We start from the raw sequence: 27,012 nt of genomic DNA, 5'->3' as shown, positions 1-27,012 counted from the left end.
AATTTTCTTAGTGTGGTCAATTCACCTAGCCTGCACATTTTTTGAGTTATGGGGGCAAAACCCACGCAAACATGGGGAAAATGTGCAAACTCCACACGGAGAGTGACCCAGAGCCGGAATCAAACCTGGGACCTCGGCGCCGTGAGGCAGCAGTGCTAACCACTGTGGCACGTGCTGCCCTCTGTTCACCCATTCCTGATGGTTATAACTGGTCAGGTTTGCTTTCATCCTTGTGAATCTCTTTGTGTCCTACACCCGTTTTATACATTTAGAGTGCATTGCATTTCTGGTCCCAAGATTTAATACAACTTTTAACTTGCCTGCTTTTTAATCTTATCCCTCAAGGAATAAACTCCAATGTTTGGTTTGCTTTTTTAAAAATATGCCCTAACTAATCTATACTGCTACTTTTAGTGATTTGTGTATCAGTATTCTTACATTCCTGTGTGCCTCTACGCCAGTCAGTGTCTTGTTACCCAAGCATTAAGGACGTGACCTCATTATACTCCTACCAAAACCCACAACCTCATCGGTATTGAAATTCATTTGGCAATTACACACACACATTCTGCAAATATCTTCTTCAATCTTGCCGCAGTCTTCCTTTGTATTTTCCATCTAGCCTCACCTAGACTCAACACTTGAGAAAAGGCCACATGGACAAGGTCTTGCCGGGCTGGTATCACCTGGATCCTAGTAGCAACCTAAAGCAGGGGTACCCCTGGGTGAGAGGCTGAAAGACACCCTGAAGATTTGTTACAGAGAGCAAGTCGATGAGGCGTTCCGTTACCTGGCAAACGCCATTCAGAGTACTTCTGGAGAACGTCGATGAGTTCACCTCCATATTTATCCAACTTGTCCTCAGTGACGCCGTCAACCTGCAGGAGGGCCTCCGGGTCCGGTGACAGTGACTCTGCAGCAGACACATTTGGCTCGTTAACATTGTGGGACATCAGTGCAGAACCAATTGTTTTGCAAGTGGGAACTGCCCATTTTTCTGCCCTAATCTGAATTCACGTGAATATTATTTGTTTTGTGCCAATTTTTCACTTTGTCTTTATTGCCGTTTCCACTTTGTCCTTTTCTTTTGTAAAAACAAATAGGCTGACAGGAAGTTTAACTGCCAGTCTGCGAGAGTCAGGTGACAACTAAGGGCAGCCCCTGCTCTGCAATCTCAAACCACCGTCCTGAACATTCAACCCAGCAACAGCAGAAATATGAAAGGGTCAAAATCTTTACTCTGGACTGCAGCTCGGCTGAGCCCTCAACACAGGGAGTATGACAAAGGGACTACTGACTTCGCAGTAGCTGGATATTAGTACTGTCTGTCTCATTATCTGCTGGATATTAGTACTGTCTGTCTCATTATCTGCTGGATATTAGTACTGTCTGTCTCATTATCTGCTGGATATTAGTACTGTCTGTCTCATTATCTGCTGGATATTAGTACTGTCTGTCTCATTATCTGCTGGATGTTAGTACTGTCTCCCTCATTATCTGCTGGATGTTAGTACTGTCTGTCTCATTATCTGCTGGATATTAGGACTGTCTCCCTCATTATCTGCTGGATATTAGTACTGTCTGTCTCATTATCTGCTGGATGTTAGTACTGTCTGTCTCATTATCTGCTGGATATTAGTACTGTCTGTCTCATTATCTGCTGGATATTAGTACTGTCTGTCTCATTATCTGCTGGATGTTAGTACTGTCTGTCTCATTATCTGCTGGATGTTAGTACTGTCTGTCTCATTATCTGCTGGATATTAGTACTGTCTGTCTCATTATCTGCTGGATGTTAGTACTGTCTGTCTCATTATCTGCTGGATGTTAGGACTGTCTCCCTCATTATCTGCTGGATGTTAGTACTGTCTGTCTCATTATCTGCTGGATATTAGTACTGTCTGTCTCATTATCTGCTGGATATTAGTACTGTCTGTCTCATTACCTGCTGGATATTAGTACTGTCTGTCTCATTATCTGCTGGATGTTAGGACTGTCTCCCTCATTATCTGCTGGATGTTAGTACTGTCTGTCTCATTATCTGCTGGATATTAGTACTGTCTGTCTCATTATCTGCTGGATATTAGTACTGTCTGTCTCATTATCTGCTGGATATTAGTACTGTTTGTCTCATTATCTGCTGGATGTTAGTACTGTCTGTCTCATTATCTGCTGGATATTAGTACTGTCTGTCTCATTATCTGCTGGATATTAGTACTGTCTGTCTCATTATCTGCTGGATGTTAGTACTGTCTGTCTCATTATCTGCTGGATGTTAGTGCTGGATGTTAGTACTGTCTGTCTCATTATCTGCTGGATATTAGTACTGTCTGTCTCATTATCTGCTGGATGTTAGTACTGTCTGTCTCATTATCTGCTGGATGTTAGGACTGTCTCCCTCATTATCTGCTGGATATTAGGACTGTCTCCCTCATTATCTGCTGGATATTAGTACTGTCTGTCTCATTATCTGCTGGATGTTAGTACTGTCTGTCTCATTATCTGCTGGATGTTAGTACTGTCTGTCTCATTATCTGCTGGATATTAGTACTGTCTGTCTCATTATCTGCTGGATGTTAGTACTGTCTGTCTCATTATCTGCTGGATATTAGTACTGTCTGTCTCATTATCTGCTGGATGTTAGTACTGTCTGTCTCATTATCTGCTGGATGTTAGGACTGTCTCCCTCATTATCTGCTGGATGTTAGTACTGTCTGTCTCATTATCTGCTGGATATTAGTACTGTCTGTCTCATTATCTGCTGGATATTAGTACTGTCTGTCTCATTATCTGCTGGATGTTAGTACTGTCTGTCTCATTATCTGCTGGATATTAGTACGGTCTGTCTCATTATCTGCTGGATGTTAGTACTGTCTGTCTCATTATCTGCTGGATGTTAGTACTGTCTCCCTCATTATCTGCTGGATGTTAGTACTGTCTCCCTCATTATCTGCTGGATATTAGTACTGTCTGTCTCATTATCTGCTGGATATTAGTACTGTCTGTCTCATTATCTGCTGGATATTAGTACTGTCTGTCTCATTATCTGCTGGATATTAGTACTGTCTGTCTCATTATCTGCTGGATATTAGTACTGTCTGTCTCATTATCTGCTGGATGTTAGTACTGTCTGTCTCATTATCTGCTGGATGTTAGTACTGTCTGTCTCATTATCTGCTGGATATTAGTACTGTCTGTCTCATTATCTGCTGGATGTTAGTACTGTCTGTCTCATTATCTGCTGGATATTAGTACTGTCTGTCTCATTATCTGCTGGATATTAGTACTGTCTTTCTCATTATCTGCTGGATATTAGTACTGTCTGTCTCATTATCTGCTGGATATTAGTACTGTCTGTCTCATTATCTGCTGGATGTTAGTACTGTCTGTCTCATTATCTGCTGGATGTTAGGACTGTCTCCCTCATTATCTGCTGGATGTTAGTACTGTCTGTCTCATTATCTGCTGGATATTAGTACTGTCTGTCTCATTATCTGCTGGATATTAGTACTGTCTGTCTCATTACCTGCTGGATATTAGTACTGTCTGTCTCATTATCTGCTGGATATTAGTACTGTCTGTCTCATTATCTGCTGGATGTTAGTACTGTCTGTCTCATTATCTGCTGGATGTTAGTACGGTCTGTCTCATTATCTGCTGGATATTAGTACTGTCTGTCTCATTATCTGCTGGATGTTAGTACTGTCTGTCTCATTATCTGCTGGATGTTAGGACTGTCTCCCTCATTATCTGCTGGATGTTAGTACTGTCTGTCTCATTATCTGCTGGATATTAGTACTGTCTTTCTCATTATCTGCTGGATATTAGTACTGTCTGTCTCATTATCTGCTGGATATTAGTACTGTCTGTCTCATTATCTGCTGGATATTAGTACTGTTTGTCTCATTATCTGCTGGATGTTAGTACTGTCTGTCTCATTATCTGCTGGATATTAGTACTGTCTGTCTCATTATCTGCTGATTATTAGTACTGTCTGTCTCATTATCTGCTGGATGTTAGTACTGTCTGTCTCATTATCTGCTGGATGTTAGTGCTGGATGTTAGTACTGTCTGTCTCATTATCTGCTGGATATTAGTACTGTCTGTCTCATTATCTGCTGGATGTTAGTACTGTCTGTCTCATTATCTGCTGGATGTTAGGACTGTCTCCCTCATTATCTGCTGGATGTTAGGACTGTCTGTCTCATTATCTGCTGGATATTAGTACTGTCTGTCTCATTATCTGCTGGATATTAGTACTGTCTGTCTCATTATCTGCTGGATATTAGTACTGTCTGTCTCATTATCTGCTGGATGTTAGTACTGTCTGTCTCATTATCTGCTGGATGTTAGTACTGTCTGTCTCATTATCTGCTGGATATTAGTACTGTCTGTCTCATTATCTGCTGGATGTTAGTACTGTCTGTCTCATTATCTGCTGGATGTTAGGACTGTCTCCCTCATTATCTGCTGGATGTTAGGACTGTCTCCCTCATTATCTGCTGGATGTTAGTACTGTCTGTCTCATTATCTGCTGGATATTAGTACTGTCTGTCTCATTATCTGCTGGATGTTAGTACTGTCTGTCTCATTATCTGCTGGATGTTAGTACTGTCTGTCTCATTATCTGCTGGATATTAGTACTGTCTGTCTCATTATCTGCTGGATGTTAGTACTGTCTGTCTCATTATCTGCTGGATGTTAGTACTGTCTCCCTCATTATCTGCTGGATGTTAGTACTGTCTGTCTCATTATCTGCTGGATATTAGTACTGTCTGTCTCATTATCTGCTGGATATTAGTACTGTCTGTCTCATTACCTGCTGGATATTAGTACTGTCTGTCTCATTATCTGCTGGATATTAGTACTGTCTGTCTCATTATCTGCTGGATGTTAGTACTGTCTGTCTCATTATCCGCTGGATGTTAGTACGGTCTGTCTCATTATCTGCTGGATATTAGTACTGTCTGTCTCATTATCTGCTGGATGTTAGTACTGTCTGTCTCATTATCTGCTGGATGTTAGGACTGTCTCCCTCATTATCTGCTGGATGTTAGTACTGTCTGTCTCATTATCTGCTGGATATTAGTACTGTCTTTCTCATTATCTGCTGGATATTAGTACTGTCGGTCTCATTATCTGCTGGATATTAGTACTGTCTGTCTCATTATCTGCTGGATGTTAGTACTGTCTGTCTCATTATCTGCTGGATATTAGTACTGTCTGTCTCATTATCTGCTGGATGTTAGTACTGTCTGTCTCATTATCTGCTGGATATTAGTACTGTCTGTCTCATTATCTGCTGGATGTTAGTACTGTCTGTCTCATTATCTGCTGGATGTTAGGACTGTCTCCCTCATTATCTGCTGGATGTTAGGACTGTCTCCCTCATTATCTGCTGGATGTTAGTACTGTCTGTCTCATTATCTGCTGGATATTAGTACTGTCTGTCTCATTATCTGCTGGATGTTAGTACTGTCTGTCTCATTATCTGCTGGATGTTAGTACTGTCTGTCTCATTATCTGCTGGATATTAGTACTGTCTGTCTCATTATCTGCTGGATGTTAGTACTGTCTGTCTCATTATCTGCTGGATGTTAGTACTGTCTCCCTCATTATCTGCTGGATGTTAGTACTGTCTGTCTCATTATCTGCTGGATATTAGTGCTGTCTGTCTCATTATCTGCTGGATATTAGTACTGTCTGTCTCATTACCTGCTGGATATTAGTACTGTCTGTCTCATTATCTGCTGGATATTAGTACTGTCTGTCTCATTATCTGCTGGATGTTAGTACTGTCTGTCTCATTATCCGCTGGATGTTAGTACGGTCTGTCTCATTATCTGCTGGATATTAGTACTGTCTGTCTCATTATCTGCTGGATGTTAGTACTGTCTGTCTCATTATCTGCTGGATGTTAGGACTGTCTGTCTCATTATCTGCTGGATGTTAGTACTGTCTGTCTCATTATCTGCTGGATATTAGTACTGTCTTTCTCATTATCTGCTGGATATTAGTACTGTCGGTCTCATTATCTGCTGGATATTAGTACTGTCTGTCTCATTATCTGCTGGATGTTAGTACTGTCTGTCTCATTATCTGCTGGATATTAGTACTGTCTGTCTCATTAGCTGCTGGATATTAGTACTGTCTGTCCCATTACCTGCTGGATATTAGTACTGTCTGTCTCATTATCTGCTGGATATTAGTACTGTCTGTCTCATTATCTGCTGGATGTTAGTACTGTCTGTCTCATTATCTGCTGGATGTTAGTACGGTCTGTCTCATTATCTGCTGGATATTAGTACTGTCTGTCTCATTATCTGCTGGATATTAGTACTGTCTGTCTCATTATCTGCTGGATGTTAGTACTGTCTGTCTCATTATCTGCTGGATGTTAGTACTGTCTGTCTCATTATCTGCTGGATATTAGTACTGTCTGTCTCATTATCTGCTGGATGTTAGTACTGTCTGTCTCATTATCTGCTGGATGTTAGGACTGTCTCCCTCATTATCTGCTGGATGTTAGTACTGTCTGTCTCATTATCTGCTGGATGTTAGGACTGTCTCCCTCATTATCTGCTGGATGTTAGTACTGTCTGTCTCATTATCTGCTGGATATTAGTACTGTCTGTCTCATTATCTGCTGGATATTAGTACTGTCTGTCTCATTACCTGCTGGATATTAGTACTGTCTGTCTCATTATCTGCTGGATATTAGTACTGTCTGTCTCATTATCTGCTGGATGTTAGTACTGTCTGTCTCATTATCTGCTGGATGTTAGTACGGTCTGTCTCATTATCTGCTGGATATTAGTACTGTCTGTCTCATTATCTGCTGGATGTTAGTACTGTCTGTCTCATTATCTGCTGGATGTTAGGACTGTCTCCCTCATTATCTGCTGGATGTTAGTACTGTCTGTCTCATTATCTGCTGGATATTAGTACTGTCTTTCTCATTATCTGCTGGATATTAGTACTGTCTGTCTCATTATCTGCTGGATATTAGTACTGTCTGTCTCATTATCTGCTGGATATTAGTACTGTCTGTCTCATTATCTGCTGGATATTAGTACTGTCTGTCTCATTATCTGCTGGATATTAGTACTGTCTGTCTCATTATCTGCTGGATATTAGTACTGTCTGTCTCATTATCTGCTGGATATTAGTACTGTCTGTCTCATTATCTGCTGGATATTAGTACTGTCTGTCTCATTATCTGCTGGATATTAGTACTGTCTGTCTCATTATCTGCTGGATGTTAGTACTGTCTGTCTCATTATCTGCTGGATGTTAGGACTGTCTCCCTCATTATCTGCTGGATGTTAGTACTGTCTGTCTCATTATCTGCTGGATGTTAGGACTGTCTCCCTCATTATCTGCTGGATGTTAGGACTGTCTCCCTCATTATCTGCTGGATATTAGTACTGTCTGTCTCATTATCTGCTGGATATTAGTACTGTCTGTCTCATTATCTGCTGGATATTAGTACTGTCTGTCTCATTATCTGCTGAATATTAGTACTGTCTGTCTCATTATCTGCTGGATATTAGTACTGTCTGTCTCATTATCTGCTGGATATTAGTACTGTCTGTCTCATTATCTGCTGGATATTAGTACTGTCTGTCTCATTATCTGCTGGATATTAGTACTGTCTGTCTCATTATCTGCTGGATATTAGTACTGTCTGTCTCATTATCTGCTGGATATTAGTAGTCTGTCTCATTATCTGCTGGATATTACTACTGTCTGTCTCATTATCTGCTGGATATTAGTACTGTCTGTCTCATTATCTGCTGGATATTAGTACTGTCTGTCTCATTATCTGCTGGATATTAGTACTGTCTGTCTCATTATCTGCTGGATATTAGTACTGTCTGTCTCATTATCTGCTGGATATTAGTACTGTCTGTCTCATTATCTGCTGGCTATTAGTACGGTCTGTCTCATTATCTGCTGGATATTAGTACGGTCTGTCTCATTATCTGCTGGATATTAGTACTGTCTGTCTCATTATCTGCTGGATATTAGTACTGTCTGTCTCATTATCTGCTGGATATTAGTACTGTCTGTCTCATTATCTGCTGGATATTAGTACTGTCTCATTATCTCTTAAAACATTGATTATTGTGGTGGACGGAATACTCAAGAGACGTGATCCCAAAATCCAGGTTGTTGCCCTCACTATCATTCTGAAAAAAGACTTACAATTATACAGCATCTTTCATGACCATCGGATGGCCAAAGTACCTTACAACCAATTAAGTACTTTTGGAATGTATTCACCGTTGCAATGTAGGAAACACGGCAGCCAATTCATGCACAGCAAGCTCCCATAACATCAGCATGATACTGACCAGGCGTTATATAAACACATCTATTTCTTTCAACAGTTCAGGAATTTCATTGCAAAACAACAGATTAACAGTTACAATATTTCTTGACGAGAACAAAATTCTGGTCTAAACTAATAATATTGTGTTGAAAAAGAGCAATTTCCCCAATGAGACAGAACTCTTCTTTCCCCCTCCTCACCCACCCCATGCCAGTCTTTTTCAAATATACCTGCAATTCTTTTGATGGTGGCAGTGTTAAAAATGTTAAAGTAATGGACACCATAGACTTTGCCCAGGCGCTTGCAGAGGTCAGTGAGCTCAGCAAGACACTGCTTAACCATCTCCTCCCGTTTGGAAACATTCTTTGTCACCGAATTCCTCTGCTTCCTGATGCTGCTGGCATTATCTGTCTCCTGAAATTCCACCTAGGGACAAAGAATAAATACTCACAGTTATCAGGATTTTGTTCTCATCTAGAAATATTGTAACTATTATCCAGTCTCACATCACGTTAAAACATCTCAAAGCTCTTCCAGCAATTGATTACTTTTTAGGTCGCAATAGGGAGATCAAATATAAATTAGAATGCAAATATCAACGCAGGAGATTGAACACATGAGTTTGACAGAAAAATGAAACGCACCTGAAGGAAGCCCATCAGAACCTGCTGTGCTTTCTCTCCAGCTGTTACATAAGCAACTGCTTGATCATTGGCTGTGATGTACAAATCTTCACACAGAATTCTATCCAGCACCAACTTTCGAAACAGTCGCTCTACGTTGTGGCGGGTGTAGGCGGCACCTGTTCCAAATATACCAGATTGGATCCTGGCATTTTTACAACCTAGTGGGGAAGTTCAGTTAGTTTCTGGGCTTGTTAGATGTTCCGAGAATAAGCTCCCAAACAGAACCTTAGAAAAAGGAACGTAACTGATCACAGCTCTCGAAAGGATCTTACAGCGTTGCACACTTGGGAAATGTAAGAGAATGCATGTGTGCCCACAAAATTCACAACTATAGACCCATGTTGAGTTTTGACGAAGGGGGTTCAATAGTTTCTCAGATCCCGCTGTTTGGAGCGAACAGGGAGTTCTTAACCAACACCAATCAAAATAGTTTGTTGGGTCATTCATTCTTCTACCAGTATTGGAAACTTAGTGTGGATAATTGGCTGCTGCATTCACCCCCGTCACCACAGCACAAGGTGGTGATAAGATGCGAGCGTGGGAGATGGTGCAAGTGAGAGGTAAGGAATGAGACCAAGCAGGCAAATCGAAGAGAGATCTAGCATGTACAAATTCACATCACATCACCTTCAGCTTAAGATGACAGGAGACTCCTTTTCTAATTAACGAATCACAAAACTCTACATGGTGCCACATTCGCTTATCATTTGGTGTTCAAATACCCGCTTTCCCTTCCCCTGACCTCCCCAGATAATCAGAAAACAGACAACTTCCTGTAAATAATCTGCACTCACCGAGGAAGATATCGACGAGCATGTTCAGGGTGAGCCTGCTGGAGGGCTGGTTTGCACTGTATTTTCTTCCATTGACACTAGCACAATTCTCCTGAGCAAATCTCACAATGTTTTTCACTTCATCTGTGACATTCCTGGTCCTGTAATTCTACAAGGAGGGATGAGGTTTAAAAAAAAGTAACTAACTAACATTTCAGGACTAGTAACAGTAACCGTTCGTGCTTCAACTGAACTTACTTTCTTCCTCAGGCAGTTGTCACAAGTTACTTCTGGGTGTTCTTTGCAAAACTGGGGATTAAACTCATTTTCCCCAAAGTAAGCCAGCAGCTGGGTTCTGCGGCACTCCACCACATTCTCACAGTAATGGACCATGCTGAACAGGTTGTTGAAGTGGGTCTGTTTGGTGAACTGGTTCCCGTCCTTCTCCACTGCAGAACACACGTCTCACTTGTTAGAGCAGATTAATGAAGAGATCACGAGCATCAAAGAGGCAATGGCTTGGTATTTGCTGGGGTTCTCTGCAACTCACGGCCTGCCCAGTTTGTTAGAAATCTTTCCCTCACCCTTCAGCTCAAAACAATTTTTGCGCCAGAAATTAATGGAAGTGCAAGGCGAGGTCCGTGAACGACGGGACCAATAGTCTAACTCTGTAACCGAATCGGGCAGCACGGTGGCGCAGTGGGTTAGCCCTGCAGCCTCGCGGCGCTGAGGTCCCAGGTTCGATCCCGGCTCTGGGTCACTGTCTGTGTGGAGCTTGCATATTCTCCCAGTGAGTGTTTGCGTGGGTTCCGCCCCCACAACCCAAAGATGTGCAGGCTAGGTGGATTGGCCACGCTAAATTGCCCCTTAATTGGAAAAAATGAATTGGGTACTCTAAATTTAAAAAAAAAAATCCCTGTAACCGAATGAGATTAAAGAAACAGGTGGGAAAGAAACAGAAACCGAGTGTAACAAAATAAAGAGGGTTCTCTCCCCGTGTCTGCGTGGGTCTCACCCCCAAAACCCAAATATGTGCAGGGTAGGTGGATTGGCCACGCTAAATTGACCCTTAATTGGAAGAAAGTAGAAAGAAAAATTGGATCGGGAGAGAGAGAATAAAAAGAAAGGAACAATTTATTTCATAATTTAAAAACAAAGATTTTGGATTTAAAAAACTTTGAAGAAGAATTTACTGGCTGCAGGAACGGGGCTGTGCTGCTTCAATTGTTCCCTTTCTGGGCCTGCAAGGTTGAGCAGAAACACAAATCTGATCATAAAAAGAGTTCCTAAATTGTGAAATATCAGCCCTATCTCTCTGTGGCGAGTTGAATTTGTATTTGCGGTACAAAGGACTTGGGGTTTGTGGATGAGTTTCTGAGGCCAATGCAATTTGTCCAACAGATTGTGAAGATTCACAATTTACGCCTTTTCACCAAAGTTTCTTTTTTAGGTTTAAACACCTAATAAATGTGAGAGCACGAAACCCAGTTATTACCCCCATCAAACTCCCAGCCATTGTGCTTTTAACTTTTCCTCCCCACTTATCCAGTGTTCTTTCTTCCCCTCCTGGGGCACTGACTCACCATGGATATGACGACTGTACCGTGGCTACTGTGCATGTGTTCCCAGAAAGCAGACATAAAATCATAGAACGGCTACCATACAGAAAGAAGCCACTTGGCCCATTCTGTCTGCGGCAGCCCAAATAATGAGCCATCTAGCCTAATCCCAGCAAGTGGCTCGCAGCCCTGCAGGTTGCGGCACTTATAGAATCATATAGTATAGAAGAGGCCCTTCGGCCCATCAAGGCTGCACCGACAAAAGAAAAACTACTCTGGTCTAACTACTCCCACTTCCCAGCACTTGGCTCGTAGCCTTGAATGTCATGACATTTCAAGTACTCGTACAAGTGTTTTTTAAAGATTGCCAGGTTTCCTTCCAGGCGGTGCATTCCTGACACCCACCATCCTCTGGGTGAAACTTGTTTCCCTCAAATCCGAGACTTGTTACTGGATTATCTTAGAGTGGCAGGTATTGTGATCGAGCTTGATATTGTTCTCCAGCGGTGGCGTTGTGGTACTGTCACTGGACCAGTAAACCAGAGGCCCAAAGTATTGGTCTGGGGACTCGGGTTCAAATCTCACCATGGCATATGGTGAAATTTGTATTCAATAAAAATAATTTAATAATAATCTTTAGTGTCACAAGTGGGCTTACATTAACACTGCAAAATCCCCTCGTCGCCACATTCCGGCGCCTGTTCGGGTACACAGAGGGAGAATTCAGAATGTCCAATTCACCTAACAAGCATGTCTTTCGGGACTTGGGGGAGGAAACCGGAGCACCCGGAGGAAACCCACGCAGACACGAGAACGTGCAGACTCCGCACAGACAGTGACCCATGCCGGGAATCGAACCTGGGACCCTGGCACCGTGAAGCAACAGTGCTAACGACTGTGCTACCGTGCCGCCCATATCTGGAATTAAAAATCTCAGGATGACCATGAAATCACTGTTGATTGTCGTAAAAACCCATCTGGTTCACTAATGTCCTTGAGGGAAGGAAATCTGCCGTCTTTACCCGGTCTGGCCTATGTGTGACTCCAGAGCCACAGCAATGTGGTTGACTCTTAACTGGCCCCTCAAGGGGCAATTAGGGATGGGCAATAAATGCTGGCACAGTCTGCGATGCCCACGCCCCATGAACAATTTTTTTTTTAAAAACCTCATGCCCATAAGAAACATAGGAGCATAAATAAGGGACCATTTGAGCCTGCTCTGCTATTCAAAATGATCACAACTGATCTGATTGCAGCCTCAAGTCCACTCTCATGTCTGCCACACACCTCACCACCCCAATAACCAACAAAACTCCCTTGGAGATCAAAAATCTGTCTAACTCAGCTTTGAATATATTCAATGACACAGCTCACAGCTCCCCCTGCTTTCTGGGATAGAAAATTCCAAAGAGTAACGAAAAAGATATCCTCATCTCGTCTTAAATGGGTGACCCTCATTTTGAAACTATGTCCTCTTGTTCTAGATTCCCCTCTTGAGGGGGAACATCCTCTCAGCATTTCCCCGTCAAGCCTCCTGAGAATCTTAGATGTTTAATTCAGAGCATCCCTCATTCTTCTAAACTCCAATAAGTATGTGCCAACCAGCTCAACCTTTCCTCATCAGACAAACTCCTTCACCCCAGGAAATCAAATGAGTGAACCTTTGCCGAAGTGACTCCAATGCAAGTAAAACCCTCCTTGAATAAGGAGACCAAAACCATACACAGTACTGGAGGTGTAGTCTCACCATTGTTCTGCATGTTTGTTAGAAGACTTCCCTACATTTATATCTTATCCCCACAAACAGAAAGGAGGAAGAATTGGTATTTATATTAGAGCTTTCAAAACCTCAGGACTTCCAAAAGTAATTAAAGCAAGATTGCTGCTACGTACCCTGGAAAGGAGGGGGGGGGGGCACTTTGTGCCAACTGGAGTGTTCCCACCCGCGTTCCGGATCAGATCAACCAACCCCATACAGACCCATATTTGAAGCTGGGCTCAGCATGTCTGTGTGAGTCAGTGCTGAACCAGGGGCTTGAAGCACTGTGCCAGTGCAGGAGCGCAATGTGGCACAACTGTCTATCGCCAGCTCGCATTAGGAGTCGCGAGGAGACAGTTTTGTCACACTTGTATAAAGATACAACGAAAGGAGATTCAAAGTGGTATTTTTCCCCCAGTTGCGGTAATTAATTTCCAGGCAGACTCGTGAATCCCAGCACAACACTGGACCAATTTTAATTCCACAATCCTCTCGGGCACCATTCCCGCTGACTCCTCACTCACTTTGGATAAGGCGTCTGATCCTGGTCACATCACTGTAACTGTAGAAAAGAATACAATGGGATGTTTCTCCGTCCCTCCCTGCACGTCCCGACTCCTGGTAGTATCCTTCCATGGACTTGGGTAGAGTGGCGTGGATCACATAGCGAACATCTGGCTTATCAATCCCCATACCAAAGGCAATGGTGGCACAAATCACCTGGTGGCAACACACAGGTCAAAGGTGAGCTTATAAAACCACGGAGTCGTTCATTCTGACAGTCTTCAATTTCCCCCATCACCACCCTCCTGTACCACACAAATCATCACCTCCCTTTTACATATTATTAAGCTTATTTGCCAAACTACTAACAGCAAATTAGGTTGGGGCAGGATTTACACCAGGTGTCAAAGGCCTCTGCAGAAAAAATAGCGCACAAGATTAACTTGCTTCTTAAAATACTGGCGGTCTTTAGAACCATGAAGGGTTTTAATGGAGTAAATGAGGACAAACTGTTTCTTGGCTGAAGGATCAATAACCAAAGGTCACAGCTTTGAGGTAATTGCCAAAAGAACCAGAGAGGAGATGGGGAGAATTATTTTTACACAGCAAGTTATGATGATCTAGAATGTACTGCCTGAGTGGGCAGTGGAAACAGATTCAGTAATAACGTTCGAAAGGGGAATTGGAAACAAAAGCTCGCAGGGGACTGGAATTAATTGGATAGATCTTTCAAAAGAGCTGGCATGGAATCAAAAGGCAGAATGGCCTCCTTTGGTGCTGTATCATTCTATGAAGTTAAAGAGAAGATTTGATAGAGGCTTTTCAAAATCATGAGCGGTCTGGGCAGTGTAGACAGAGGTTGTACCCAACGATGGAAGGATTGAGAATCAGAGACACTGATTTAAGGTGATTGGCAAAAGGACCAATGGCAACATGAGGGGAAATATTTTTACTCAGTGAGTGGTTAGGACCTGGAATGCACTGCTTGAGAGTGAGATGGGGCAGATTCCATTGTGACTTTCAAAAGGGAATTAGATCTGGAGAGAAACATTGGCAGGACTACGGGGAAACGGTCGGGGGAGTGGAACCAGGTGAGTTGCTCTTGCAGAGACTCAATGGGCTGAAGGGCCTCCTTCTGTACTGCAACCATTTTATGATTCTGAACAGCGTCACTGGCTGAGGGAGTAGGCTGTAGATTGTTCTTTAGTCGGTGCGTGAAGAACCAATCCCACCGAGAAAGGAAGATAATCATGCCCTGGACTTTAAGGCTTCTAACCTGGCAGCCATCTTGGTTAATCCATTTGTTTTGTACCAGATCCCTGTCAGAGTCCTGCAGGCCAGCATGATAGGCCAATGCGGCAATGCCACTTCTCTTCAGTGTTTTAGACACCGTGTCACATTCATGCCGAGACAGACAGTATATAATGCCGGAGTCACCTGTTAACGGTACAAATAAGGGAGTGAGAGCTGCATGAAATTATTACATTTAAAGGACAATGCTCCTTAGTGTGCTAAGCACTATCAAGACTAAAGGAAGAAAGAGAGCGGAGGTAAATCAGGAATCAATTATTTGATAATGTTAGGGTTGAGAATCCCACAGGATCTGACCCAGAGTCTCCAGAATTTGAAGATCAATCGCGGACACCAATCTTAAACCTAAATATTTGATTAAGAAGCCAAGGCTCTTTGTGGGAATGTCACTGAACGTTTGATGATAATCTTCCTGTCACCACAGGAAGGTTACCATGTGTATTTATACAACCTTCCTGTGCACATCGGGACTAGCCAGTTTCTACCTTAAGCTGCCATTTAGCATTGCCGACCTCCAGCATTGGCCTGGAGTCTCCAGAATCGCTTTAATCTCCAGGACACTGCTGCATAGATACCCAGGAGAAACGTCATGGCGCTATTAATCAAAAGAATTGTGGTTCAAAACCATTTACTATTTATAATAATATTGGAGATTGGCGAAAAGGCTGCTTGACTAAGTCTAGGGTCATCCAATCAGATAACAAGCAGTCTGTTTTCCTACTAGTTTGGGAAGGCAGGGCTCCATGAAGATGGGCTGGTAGTGACCGGTGGAGGGTATATGGGTGGAGGGCATCACAAGGATGGTTATGACAGGTGACCAATGGCAGGAATCTGGGGAAGGGTGGGTTGAGACAGGTGGTGGTAATACGATGAAACCTCCGGAGTGCATCCAGGCAGGGCTGGTAACTCTAGGAAACATCGTAACTCAGGTTTGAGTTATGAAAACTTGGTACCCGAGAAAATAAAGCCCCCACCGAGCTTTGTGATTGTCCACTGGGCATCAATGTCTACACACTGCAGTACACGGGAAGGGAAGAACAGAATGGAGACAAGCTTTCTTAAATCACAACAATGACTGTGCTTCAAAGGAACTCACAGCCGTCAATGATGGGAAACTCAATTGGTTCATCATTTTGTTATTGACTGAAAACACATCCCTCTGCTCAATTCAATAAAACGTTCTTTCTTACAAACCTGTAATCCAAGTGAAATGGTATAGCTTCCATAACAGCAGGCACCATGTGACTCACACTCTGGCCTGAACGTTTCATCCATCAGGCGTTGGGGTACACTCAGTGGGTCAGGAAGCAAGTACAAAACACACTTCCAGCTGCCACGATTTCACACTGGCTAGTCACTGAATGCGTGGCCAGTGTGAAAAACACAACACTGGGCAAGGCTCAGCGCTGCCGGGGAGGGAAGGTGCTGAGAAAAGAGAAGCTACGGGCTGGTGCTTCTGATGTGCTCCCTCCGGGAAACAGGACGGCTGCTGCAGAGCTGTCTCAGGGAGCTGCTGACCTGCCAAAAATAAATTGTGATGGAAAAACTATGGGCAGGATTTTCAAACACAAACCTCAGCCCCCAGACACCTTTTTAAATTTTATTTCGGTCCGGACAGTTCAACCTGCCCTGAAACGCTAAAGCGTAATGACCGTCAGGCTAATCAGCCCGCCTGATAACCGTAAAAGCACAGGCCACGAGAAATTGCATCCTATTGACCCCTTCATGAGCTAAATTGTCTGCTCGATTGTTGGCAGGGGAGCCGACCAAAATATTGCGCAAATGTATGATGATGTCAGGATGTGCGCTCGACATTTCACGTACATTCAGGTGAGGTGTACAGCTGCCCAAAGTAAAATTCTGGCCTACATTGCTACTGACTTTCATTTCAATGATCAAAGCAAAACCATCTACTTTGGTGTAAATTCAAGGGTGTCAAAGTTCATAGAATCATTGAATGTTTTTTACATAGATTACATAGAATTTACAGTGCAGAAGGAGGCCATTCGGCCCATTGAGTCTGCACCGGCTCTTGGAAGAAGCATCCTACCCAAGGTCCACACCTCCACCCTATCCCCATAACCCAGTAACCCACCTAACTCCCATAACCCAGTAACCCCACCCAACACTAAGGGCAATTTTGGACACCAAGGGCAATTTATCATGGTCAATCCACCTAACCCGCACATCTTTGGACTGTGGGAGGAAACCGGAGCACCCGGAGGAAACCCACGCAGACACGGGGAGGATGTGCAGACTCCGCACAGACAGTGACCCAAGCCGGGAATCAAACCTGGGACCCTGGAGCTGTGAAGCAACAGTGCTAACCACTGTGCTACCGTGCCGCCCACAATATAATGTTCCACAAAGAGGGAGCACAGAAGAGAGCGAGCATGCAAGAAAGCAAACTAACTGTACACAGAGTGAATTACTTTTAAAGTATCACTATTTCATTCAGTAAAATATTTTGTTTACAGCCAGATCCTACAGGCAGTAATTTGGTGAATAACTAGTTAATTATTTAAATACCAACAAACAGATGGGCAAACATGGGGATGTTCCTGTTTTTTTCCAATTTTCCATGGGGATAGTTACCTGCACAAAGGTTGGCAGGTTCCCAGTTTCTTTATACAAGCTACCACTTCCCTCTCTCTTGAGAAGTGACCAGTCACAAGCTCCAGTGATGATCTGTTAGATTCATGGGGCCATTGAAGCCCAAAATACATCAGTGAGTCATGTAGCCCATATAAATATTTAGCTCTAGTTGTCAAGATTCATTGGGTTCTGTACAGAAATCGGTTCTATACAGGTAGCCGCAGGCACAGCAGCAAGCTACCCAAGTCGATGCTTACGTGGATAATTCCTCTGGATCCATTCGATGCAATCTTCAGCAATCTTCTTGGGCTTTTTTGGCAGGACCTCGTACTTCAGATTGTGCCTGTTGAAGCTCATGGTGAACCTGCAGAATATCAGCATGAAACGTCAGTACTAGAACACCATACACAAAGCAACAGCCATCTCTCGGTACCTGTGCAGAATCTGCAGCACTGTAAGGATACTGCAGATTGAAAAATTCCCTATCCAGCCCACTTCCCAACCTCATTGTGGCAAATGCAGAGCAGAAGTAGAGCACTTTCTGATCAAAATGAGAGGGGAAAATGAAGGGTTTATATTACTTTGGTTAACCTTTCAGTTTTCTTAGCGGCTGGTTATACTGCTAAACCGTGCAGAGTAGGGAGACCAGGGGCAAAGTGAAAAGAAGCAGCCTGAATTTAAATGGCACTATTCAGGTCCGCTGGATGTCCAGAAACACTTCAATTAATTATTTTTAGTGTACTTCTGCTGGTAAAAATTGCAGATAATTTGTATACAATGAGCAAGATAAATTACGTTTTAATCTGTTTTTAGTGGGATTGGTTGAGGGATAAATATTGGCCAGAGCAATGGGGAAAACTGCTTCTCCTCTTCAAATATTATCATTGGACCTTTAACATTCCCTTGCGAGGGCAGACAAGATTTTGGTTTAATAGCTCTACTGAAAGACTCAGTCAGTGCAGTGCTCCCTCAGTATTAGCCTGCACCATGTGTTCAAGTTCTGACGTGTAGCTGAAGTCACAGGAACGAATGCCATCACTGATGCACATTAATGTTTGTCAAAAGAATAAACCTCACTTTAAGGAAAATCACATTAATATAACAGACACAAGTATATAGAATTTGCAGTGCAGAAGGAGGCCATTCGGCCCATCGAGTCTGCACCGGCTCTATGAAAGAGCACCCTTCCCAACCACACACCTCCACCCTATCCCCATAACCCAGTTACCCCTCCCAACACTAAGGGCAATTTTGGACACGAAGGGCAATTTCGCATGGTCAATCCACCTAACCTGCACATCTTTGGACTGTGGGAGGAAACCAGAGCACCCGGAGGAAACCCACGCACACACGGGGAGAACGTGCAGACTCCGCACAGACAGTGGCCCAAGCCTGGAATCGAACCTGGGACCCTGGAGCTGTGAAGCAATTGTGTTAATCACTATGCTACCGTGCTGCCCATAAGTGTTGCTGAAAAAAAGACACGGGACATAGGAGCTCGAGCTCCGCCATCTGATCATGGCTGATATGTTTTTCATCCCCGTTCTCCTGCCTTCTCCCTGTCACATGCTGTTGAAGTTTTTCGTCTTGCACACATCAGGACAGATTTGCAAGAATACCAAATCGCAAAGCGCACAACAATTTATACTGAATGAGAAAAGGGCACTGATTGGTTGGCAAGTGGACTCTGGCAGGCAGCGGCAATGCCATGGAGAAGGCACCAGGGAATAGGCAGATCAACTCTGTGGGGAATGAACCAGGTAAGCGGCCTAATTCTGTTGGTCAATTTGTGCACTGGGATTCCTACTATAAGATTGGCCTTATTGGCAACTTTATTTATAGGACCTGAGCCATGCAAGCCTGATGTCGAAATAGCTTGCATCTAGCTACTCTTCAGGATAATGGCTATCCTGATCATTTCATTGCCTGCTGTACATTGCACAAGCAGACGTGGTAATAGGAACGGTTCCAGGGATGAGAAACTTCAGTTGTGAGGGTAGATTGAGAGGTTGGGACTGCTCTCCTCGGAGAGAAGGGCGAGAGGAGATTTGATGCTCAAAAGCTAGAGGGGGTTGGACAGAGTAGATGGGGAGAAACTGTTCCCGCTTGAAAAAGGGTCGAGAACAAGAGGGCACAGATTTGAAGTGATTTGCAAAGGAAGCAAATGCGATGTGAGAAAAACGTTTTCACACAAGTCGACCGGGTCTGGAATGCAGCCTGGAAGTGTGGTGGAGGCAGGTTCAATCGAGGTATTCAAGAGAGCAGTAGATGATTACTTGAATAGAAACAGCGTGCAGGGACACAGGCGAAAGGGGGGAATGGCACAAAGTCATGATGCTCAACTGGAGGGCTGGTGCAGACAGGGTGGGCCGAATGGCCTCCTTCTGCACTGCAACAATTCTGTGATTCCCGAGAGGGCTGAAGGCTGCCACTTTTGGTCCTGTCCACCTCAGATTACTTTGGAAAGGTGTCTGAAGAATGTGAGCAACAGGTGAAGCTAGCCATTTCACGCTGCTAGTAGCAGTAACAACACAAATGGTATTCTCCACTAACACAATGCTGCCGTCAAGCCAAACAGATATTCTGCCTACCACACGAATGAGTAACGTATAAAATTCTAAGAGAATTTGAATTGGTATAGTCAGAAATAATGTTCCCGATGTTGGGGGAGTCCAGAACTAGGGGTCATAGTTTGAGCATAAGGGGTAAACCTTTTAGGACTGAGGTGGGGAGAGATCTCTTCACCCAGAGAGAGGAGAATCTGTGGAATTCGCTACCACAGAAAGTAGTTGAAGCCAAAACGCTGTGTAATTTCTAGAAGGAGTTAGATGGTGCTAAAGGGGTATGGGGGAGGGGTGGGGGAAGGAGGAGGAGGCAGGATCAGGGTATTAAACTTGATAATTAACCACAATCATAATGAATGGTGGAGCAGGCTCAAAAGGGCTCCTCCTGATTCTATTTTCTACACGTTTCTATTATTGCTCACAGAGTGTCAGGAGATCATGGTTTAGAAGGACAGGAGTATTGTACTACAGGGTGGTATTATCCTGCTGCTAAGATGGAACTGTGTACAGTAGCATCTCCAAGGCCACGGGTCCAATTGCTGGGGAGGTTTGTTCGTAGATTGGCAGTGGCTGTTAAATCCCTGCCTCCTCCCCAGTCAGAAGAAACATCAGGAAATAACTGGCTCTCTTCTTTTCTTAAAAATCTAAAGAGTGTGACAGCTGAAATGCGATACATTTTGCAAGGTACACAGAGGGGCGCCTGTAATAACTGTTTATTCATTTAAACTACCCCCGCCCCTCCCGCAAGAGTCAAAGTTACATACACTTGAGGTTTCAGCATCTTGAGCTGGTTGAGGATATCTTTCTGGACCCGTGGTGTGGCTGTGGCCGTCAGAGCCATCATCGGGATCGAGGGAAACTTGGTCCGGAGCTCATTCAATTTCTTGTAATCGGGACGGAAATCGTGGCCCCACTGAACAGGGATAGAAACAGAAAGAGTTAATTTCTGACAGCAAGTGAGGAATGAGCACAAAGAGCTGACAAAAAACACAACTTCCTGCGGGGACCTCCAGTGTCACCCAGGTGTTGGAAATTAGCTGCAATGCTGCAGCCAACAGCATGCTTCATATCATGCACTTATAAGTATTGTTCATGTACAGCAAGGTCGCAGAAAGAGAGCAAAGCACAAAGTACAGTTAACAAGATTGATTTTAAGATGGGAGAAAGGTGACAAAATACTTTGCTGCTGGAATGTAGCAGGGAAATAATAAAAGAAGAAATAGCTCTCAGCTGGGAAGGGTGAAGGGAGAGAATGAAAGTGAGTGAGAAAACCACATTGAGCAGTCCTTTGGACCTGTTACAGCAAAGGGAGCAGGCTGGGTATCCAACTGGGGGGCTACTAAAATGGATTATTTCAGTTGGGAGATTAATTACCGAGGGCTCCCCATCTTTCTGCGCCTGCTGATAGACCAAACCACTTTCTTCTCCACAAGTCCCATATCTCTGCTATCTTTTTCTGTCAAACCTCACCATATGAACAGTCACAGCACAGAATGACATTTTGCAATACAGGATTATCTTCAACTGTTGCTACCACTGAGATCTTAATAGGAAGCATCTCAAAGGAGGAGATCCTTTGTTTGTACAAGCCGCTGCGAGCTGTGATATGCATCGTAAACCGCAGCCTACGCTCATTTGGTACTAATTTACAAGATGAATCATGACTTTGAGCAGCAGGTATAATATTGAAGAAGATATTGCTCTCTGCTATTCTCAAGGGTGTTTGTCAGCCGAGTGCAACCACCCACTCAAAACATACTCCTCCTGATGACTGCAGAACTAGAGTCTGTTTGAAAAAACAACAGGAAGCTCGCCACCACCATTGAAGCAGCACATTCTGGGTCCAGTTCCCAATCTGTGCCGAATTAACTGCTCTCAGCTAAGGGCCACAATTAGCTTCAATGCCCATAGAATGAGGAGGGTGGAACGAGCCAAGCCAGCATTTCTCTCCCTAATCCTCATCAGTGAAACCGCATTGAGAGACGGAAACATGGGCATTGGTTGTAAATAGTAACAAGCTTGGTTAATTTTTAATAACCTTTATTGTAGAGTGTGTTTTGAGATGGGCCAAGAAAGAGCGGAGCAGCAGGTGGGAGAATACGGAGATCCGAATCTATCAGGACTGGAGTACGGAGGTGGCAAAGAAGAGAGCTGGTTTTAATCGGGCCAAGGCGGTGCTCCATTGGAAATGGGTGAGATTCGGAATGCTGCAGCCAGCGCGATTGTGGGTCACATTTCAGGATCAACACCACTACTTTGAAACGCCTGAGGAGGCTTGGACCTTTATACAAACTGAAAAGTTGGACTCAAACTGAGGGACTGTGGTGGTGGTGGGGGGGGGGGGGGGGGGGGGGGGGATGTCGGTTGTATACAGGGTTTTAACTATGCGTAGGGAATGCTCCATGGGTTGGGTGATGGATGGGGATGGGGGAAGGGATCTGATGGGAGACTGTGAGAGAGTGTGGGCGCCGGTGCTGGAGGGAGGGGAGGCCCGGGGATGGGGGAATTGGGATAAGGCCGCAACAGGAGCTGCGCCAGAGGGGGCGGGGCTGGCTCAGGAAAGCGCGGGCTTTTTCCCGCGCTAGGGGAGGACGGAGGGGGGGGGGGATGGAGGAGCGCACACTGATTGCTGGGGCGGAGGAGGAGGGCGGATTCCCACACGGGGGGGCTCAATGGGATGGCGGGGGAGGCCGGGGTCAGCTGACTTACGGGAGTGTTATGGGGGGAGCAAAAGAGCTAGATATGGATCTAGCGGGCGGAGGGGGGGGGGGGAAATAGGGTTGCTGCTGCATTGGCTGAAGAGGAACTGGAAACAGAAGAGGTGGTCGGGGCGGGTGTCCCCCGTCTGGGGTACTGGAGGGTGCGGGAGGTGCGGGCACGGGACTGGCCTAGAAAAGGAGATGGCTAGTCGGCAGGGGGTGGGGGGAGTCCCCCAATCCGGCTGATAACGTGGAATGTGAGGGGCCTGAATGGGCCGGTTAAGAGGGCCCGAGTGTTCGCGCACCTAAAGGGACTGAAGGCAGACGTGGTCATGCAGCAACCCAGGGAGGGAAAGGTGGGGGGGGGGGGGGTCTCTCTTTCGGGGGGGGGGGGGGGGGGGGGGGGTATATGGGTAGGGCGGGGAAGGGGGGTTTCCTAGGGGCACTTGAAAAAGGAAAAACATAAACATATGGGAGAGTCAATATGTGCGGGAGGAACCCATTGTACAAGTTCTGTATTATGTTGGATTGATATGTTTATGTTTTGTTCTGTTTTTTCTCTTTTTCTTTTCTGTTACCGGGGGGGGGGGGGGGGGGGGTTAATTGGTTGAAAATTTTTGTTGGAAAAACGTTGAATAAACATTTTTTTTTTAAAGTAACCTTTATTGTCACAAGTAGACTTACATTAACACTGCAATGAAGTTACTGTAAAAAGTCCCTAGTTGCCACATTCCAGCGCCTGTTTGAACATAGAACATACAGTGCAGAAGGAGGCCATTCGGCCCATCGAGTCTGCACCGACCCACCTAAGCCCTCACCTCCACCCTATCCCTGCAACCCAATAGCCCCTCCTAATCTTTTTTTGGTCACTAAGGGCAATTTATCATGGCCAATCCACCTAACCTGCACGTCTTTTGGGACTTGTGGGAGGAAACCTGTGTGCCCAGAGGAAACCCATGCAGACATGGGGAGAACGTGCAGACTCCGCACAGACATTGACAAAAGCCGGGAATCGAACCTGGGATCCTGGGGCTGTGAAGCAACAGTGCTAACCACTGTGCTCACACTCACGGTCTGTAAACACGAGCTAGAAGCAAAGGCAAACACTCATATCAGCGGCAAATAGGATAGAGAGAGCCTTAATTTCATACCACAGCTTACCATTCAACACGTGATGCTCCCACACCCACCCGTTGGTGTACAAACAATAAAATCTGCATTCATATAATGCCTCATGACACCAGAGTATTGCACAGCTCAAGGGTGGTCGCACAGCAAGATCCCACAAATAGCAGTGAGATAAACAAGAAGGTAATTTATATTAGTTATGTTGGTTGAGAGGCTAGTATTGCCAGAACACCCCTGCTCTTTTCTGAAGTCTCTCAAGGCACTTTTTTCATCTACTTGAAAATGCAGCTGGGAGCTTAGTTTAAAGTTTCATCCAAAACCCTTGGTAATATTTGACACTCCTTTAGTACTTGCACTGCAGTATCCATATAGCCCATGTACCAAAGTCTCAGGAGTGAGCTTTGAACCCGATACCTTGTAATTCAGAGTGCCACCACTTTGAGCCAAGGCTGAAATCTAGAAATATAAATAATGAAGCAAGTTACCTGGCTGACGCAGTGAGCCTCATCGATAATAAAGCGAGCCAGAAGCTTCCTCTCGTACAGATTTACCAGCGCTGCAATCAGTCGGTTACTGGCGCTGACCTGGATTAAAGAGAATCAAAGTTACTAGACCTAGGGAAATGTTTAAAAGTTCATCCTGGAAATGTGGGCATCACTTCGATCTCCAGTTCAGAGAAGATGGTGGTGGGACACCTTCTTGAACTATTGTATCTTTTTCGGAACAAAGACTGGCTGCCTGGTCTACTTTGGAGGAAAGTTAAAGAGTCAACCACGTTGAAATGACAAATCTGCCAGTGTTTTTGGTACTAAGAGAACTCTCCCAATATTTCCACAAACTATAGAATGGAGGTCTTTAGCCTATGTTGTAGCGTACAGTTCCAACTCTTCTTGTGTGCACAGTGTGTGGTAGCATTGCTCCCCTGAGGTGGGTCTCCTTCTCCTCAGCCCCATTGTGTGTGTTTTTACACTAGTGCCCTGCTGTAATCGTGCGCAGTTACAAACAACCAATTTGCTCAGTCATGATATAATTAGCAATGGACGTTCAGCTCATATTTCCGAAGGGAATTCGATCAGGGCTTATGATGAACTTTTACAAAACTGATAAATATCAGGGGCAATAGTCAAGCGTTCCGGAAGGGAAAAAACAAATGGTTCAAAAAAGAAAGCTGCGTGCGACACATGATGGCCGGACTTCTCCAGCCGTTTGCTGCCGATGGGATTTTCTGGTCCCGCGTGGGGGTGGCTTCAATGGGAATTCCCATTGACAGCGCCAGGAACAGAGAATCCCACCACCAGCGAACGGCGTGCTGCCTCCCGCTGCCGAGAAAAACGCAGCTGGGAGGCCAGTGAATCCCGCCCCATATCTCCATCCCATCGGTAAAATTAAGCTGATGTCCGTACAGATTTCCTATTTTGTGGTCAGGTTGATGCAATAAGGAAAAACTCCAGCAACATTCCCTGAGTGACATTGGGGGGGGGGGGGGCATAATTTATTAATCTGACCAAAACAGACTCACCTTCTCAGGTGTGCAGTAAAGTAGTTTCACAACAGGATCTTTCATGGACAGCTGCATATACGTATTGGCAGTTTCAGAGTCACTCTTATTCCCAGTTAGGTGTGCCGCTGGGATCTGTTAATGAAAAATGAAAAATAAAGGATGCATTTCAAACATGTCCGCAGCCCTTCCCTTCCTTCACCTTTGCTCCTGCTCACTGGGCCTATTCACAACTCTCAGGTTTTTCTCTCTCAGCTTTTGGGTGGGTGTCAGAATGTGCTTGTGCTCGCTCACCTCGGAGTCTGGCTCTCTCTTCCCTTCCCCTATGGGTGGAGACTGACCGCACCGTATTTGGAATTCAGCTTTGACCAGGATCACAGCACGCCGGTCATCACAGGGTTCAAATCCATCTCTTACAACCAAACAGTAAATTGTGTTGGTGTGCTAAAGTCAGGGGTCCCCATTTCCCTTTCACCTGCACATTAAATAGCGTAACCTCCCCCCTGATCTTTCCACATTGGTCAATGTCATTACTTACATCTCCTCCAACAAGCAGCTCCAAATTGCACCCATAATATAAATTGGTGAATGATAAAGCACAGAAGGAGGCCATTTGGCCCATCAGGTCTGCGCTAGTACTTTGAAAACCCTATCTAATTAGCTGCATCATTTCCCTTGATAACCCTGCAAAAGTTCCCCCTTAAAATATGTATTCAATTCCCTTTCGAAAGTTATTTTTTAATCAGTTTCCACTGCCCTTTCAGAGAGCATTCCAGATTATAACTTGCTGTGGTTAAAAAACTAAATCCTCACCGCCTCCCCGGTTCTTTTGAAATGAAAATGAAATGAAAATCGCTTATTGTCACAAGTAGGCTTCAAATGAAGTTGCTGTGAAAAGCCCCTAGTCGCCACATTCTGGCGCCTGTTCGGGGAGGCTGGTACGAGGCTGGTTTTGTCAATTACCTTAAATTTGCATCATCTTTTTAAAATCCTTTGGCCAGTAAACAGTTTCTCCGTGTTTATTCTATCAAAACCCCTTAATATTGAACACCTCAATTAAATCTCCACTCAACCTTCTCTGCTCAAAGAAGAATTTGAGCATTCCCGTTTGCTCACACCGTTGCAGGAATGTGTTTCGATCATTGAAGTGAGGAAGATGATGTTTAAACTCACGTCAAACAAGGTCAGTTTCTGCACCTGATCCAGGATCAGTGACCTGAGAGGGGAAATCACAATAGTGACTCCTGGAGTGAGACAGGCAGGCAGCTGGTAACACAGACTTTTACCACCACCTGAAACAGACAGACAGGACAAATCAAAACAGAGAAACAAAGGCCAGCCAGCTGAAACAGAGCGAGAGAATAATCTGCAACACGGCACTATGTAATTATCTTTTGTTCCCCTGTAGACCAGATGGTTTTGTGAACTTTTCTTTCGTCCCTCGTTTAGCGTCCTCGAATGCACTGGAAGAGAAGGGATTGTTCCTATTGACCTCATCAACATTCAGTCCCCTGCTACTACCACTAAAAATACAGATTACCCCCTCGTTATCTTATCTGTTATTTGTGAGATGTTGTCGAGTGTAAACTCACTGCCGCACA

General features: G+C 44.5%; 1 protein-coding gene across 2 annotated transcripts in view; it reads right to left on the bottom strand.

Annotated features, from left to right (window-relative positions):
* The window catches only part of LOC140387381 (recQ-like DNA helicase BLM), a 62,876-nt gene that overhangs the window by 11,432 nt on the left and 24,432 nt on the right, over nucleotides 1-27,012 (bottom strand). Inside the window, exons 9-20 of one of the 2 annotated variants that reach the window (XM_072470388.1) lie at nucleotides 26,585-26,703; nucleotides 25,433-25,546; nucleotides 24,399-24,497; nucleotides 20,851-20,999; nucleotides 17,780-17,886; nucleotides 14,893-15,053; nucleotides 13,637-13,832; nucleotides 10,053-10,243; nucleotides 9,816-9,963; nucleotides 8,980-9,179; nucleotides 8,566-8,761; nucleotides 791-913 (exon numbers count right to left, since the gene is read on the bottom strand). In XM_072470388.1, coding sequence (XP_072326489.1) covers nucleotides 791-913; nucleotides 8,566-8,761; nucleotides 8,980-9,179; nucleotides 9,816-9,963; nucleotides 10,053-10,243; nucleotides 13,637-13,832; nucleotides 14,893-15,053; nucleotides 17,780-17,886; nucleotides 20,851-20,999; nucleotides 24,399-24,497; nucleotides 25,433-25,546; nucleotides 26,585-26,703 — 1,803 coding nt within the window. The remainder of the gene's footprint in view (nucleotides 1-790; nucleotides 914-8,565; nucleotides 8,762-8,979; nucleotides 9,180-9,815; nucleotides 9,964-10,052; nucleotides 10,244-13,636; nucleotides 13,833-14,892; nucleotides 15,054-17,779; nucleotides 17,887-20,850; nucleotides 21,000-24,398; nucleotides 24,498-25,432; nucleotides 25,547-26,584; nucleotides 26,704-27,012) is intronic. The other variant, XM_072470389.1, reaches the window with a different exon arrangement.

The sequence above is a fragment of the Scyliorhinus torazame genome, chromosome 12 (assembly GCF_047496885.1).
Source record: "Scyliorhinus torazame isolate Kashiwa2021f chromosome 12, sScyTor2.1, whole genome shotgun sequence".
Taxonomy (NCBI): Eukaryota; Metazoa; Chordata; class Chondrichthyes; order Carcharhiniformes; family Scyliorhinidae; genus Scyliorhinus; species Scyliorhinus torazame.
The sequence above is the reverse complement of the archived record's forward strand: the minus strand, read 5'-3'. Positions and strand labels throughout refer to the sequence as shown.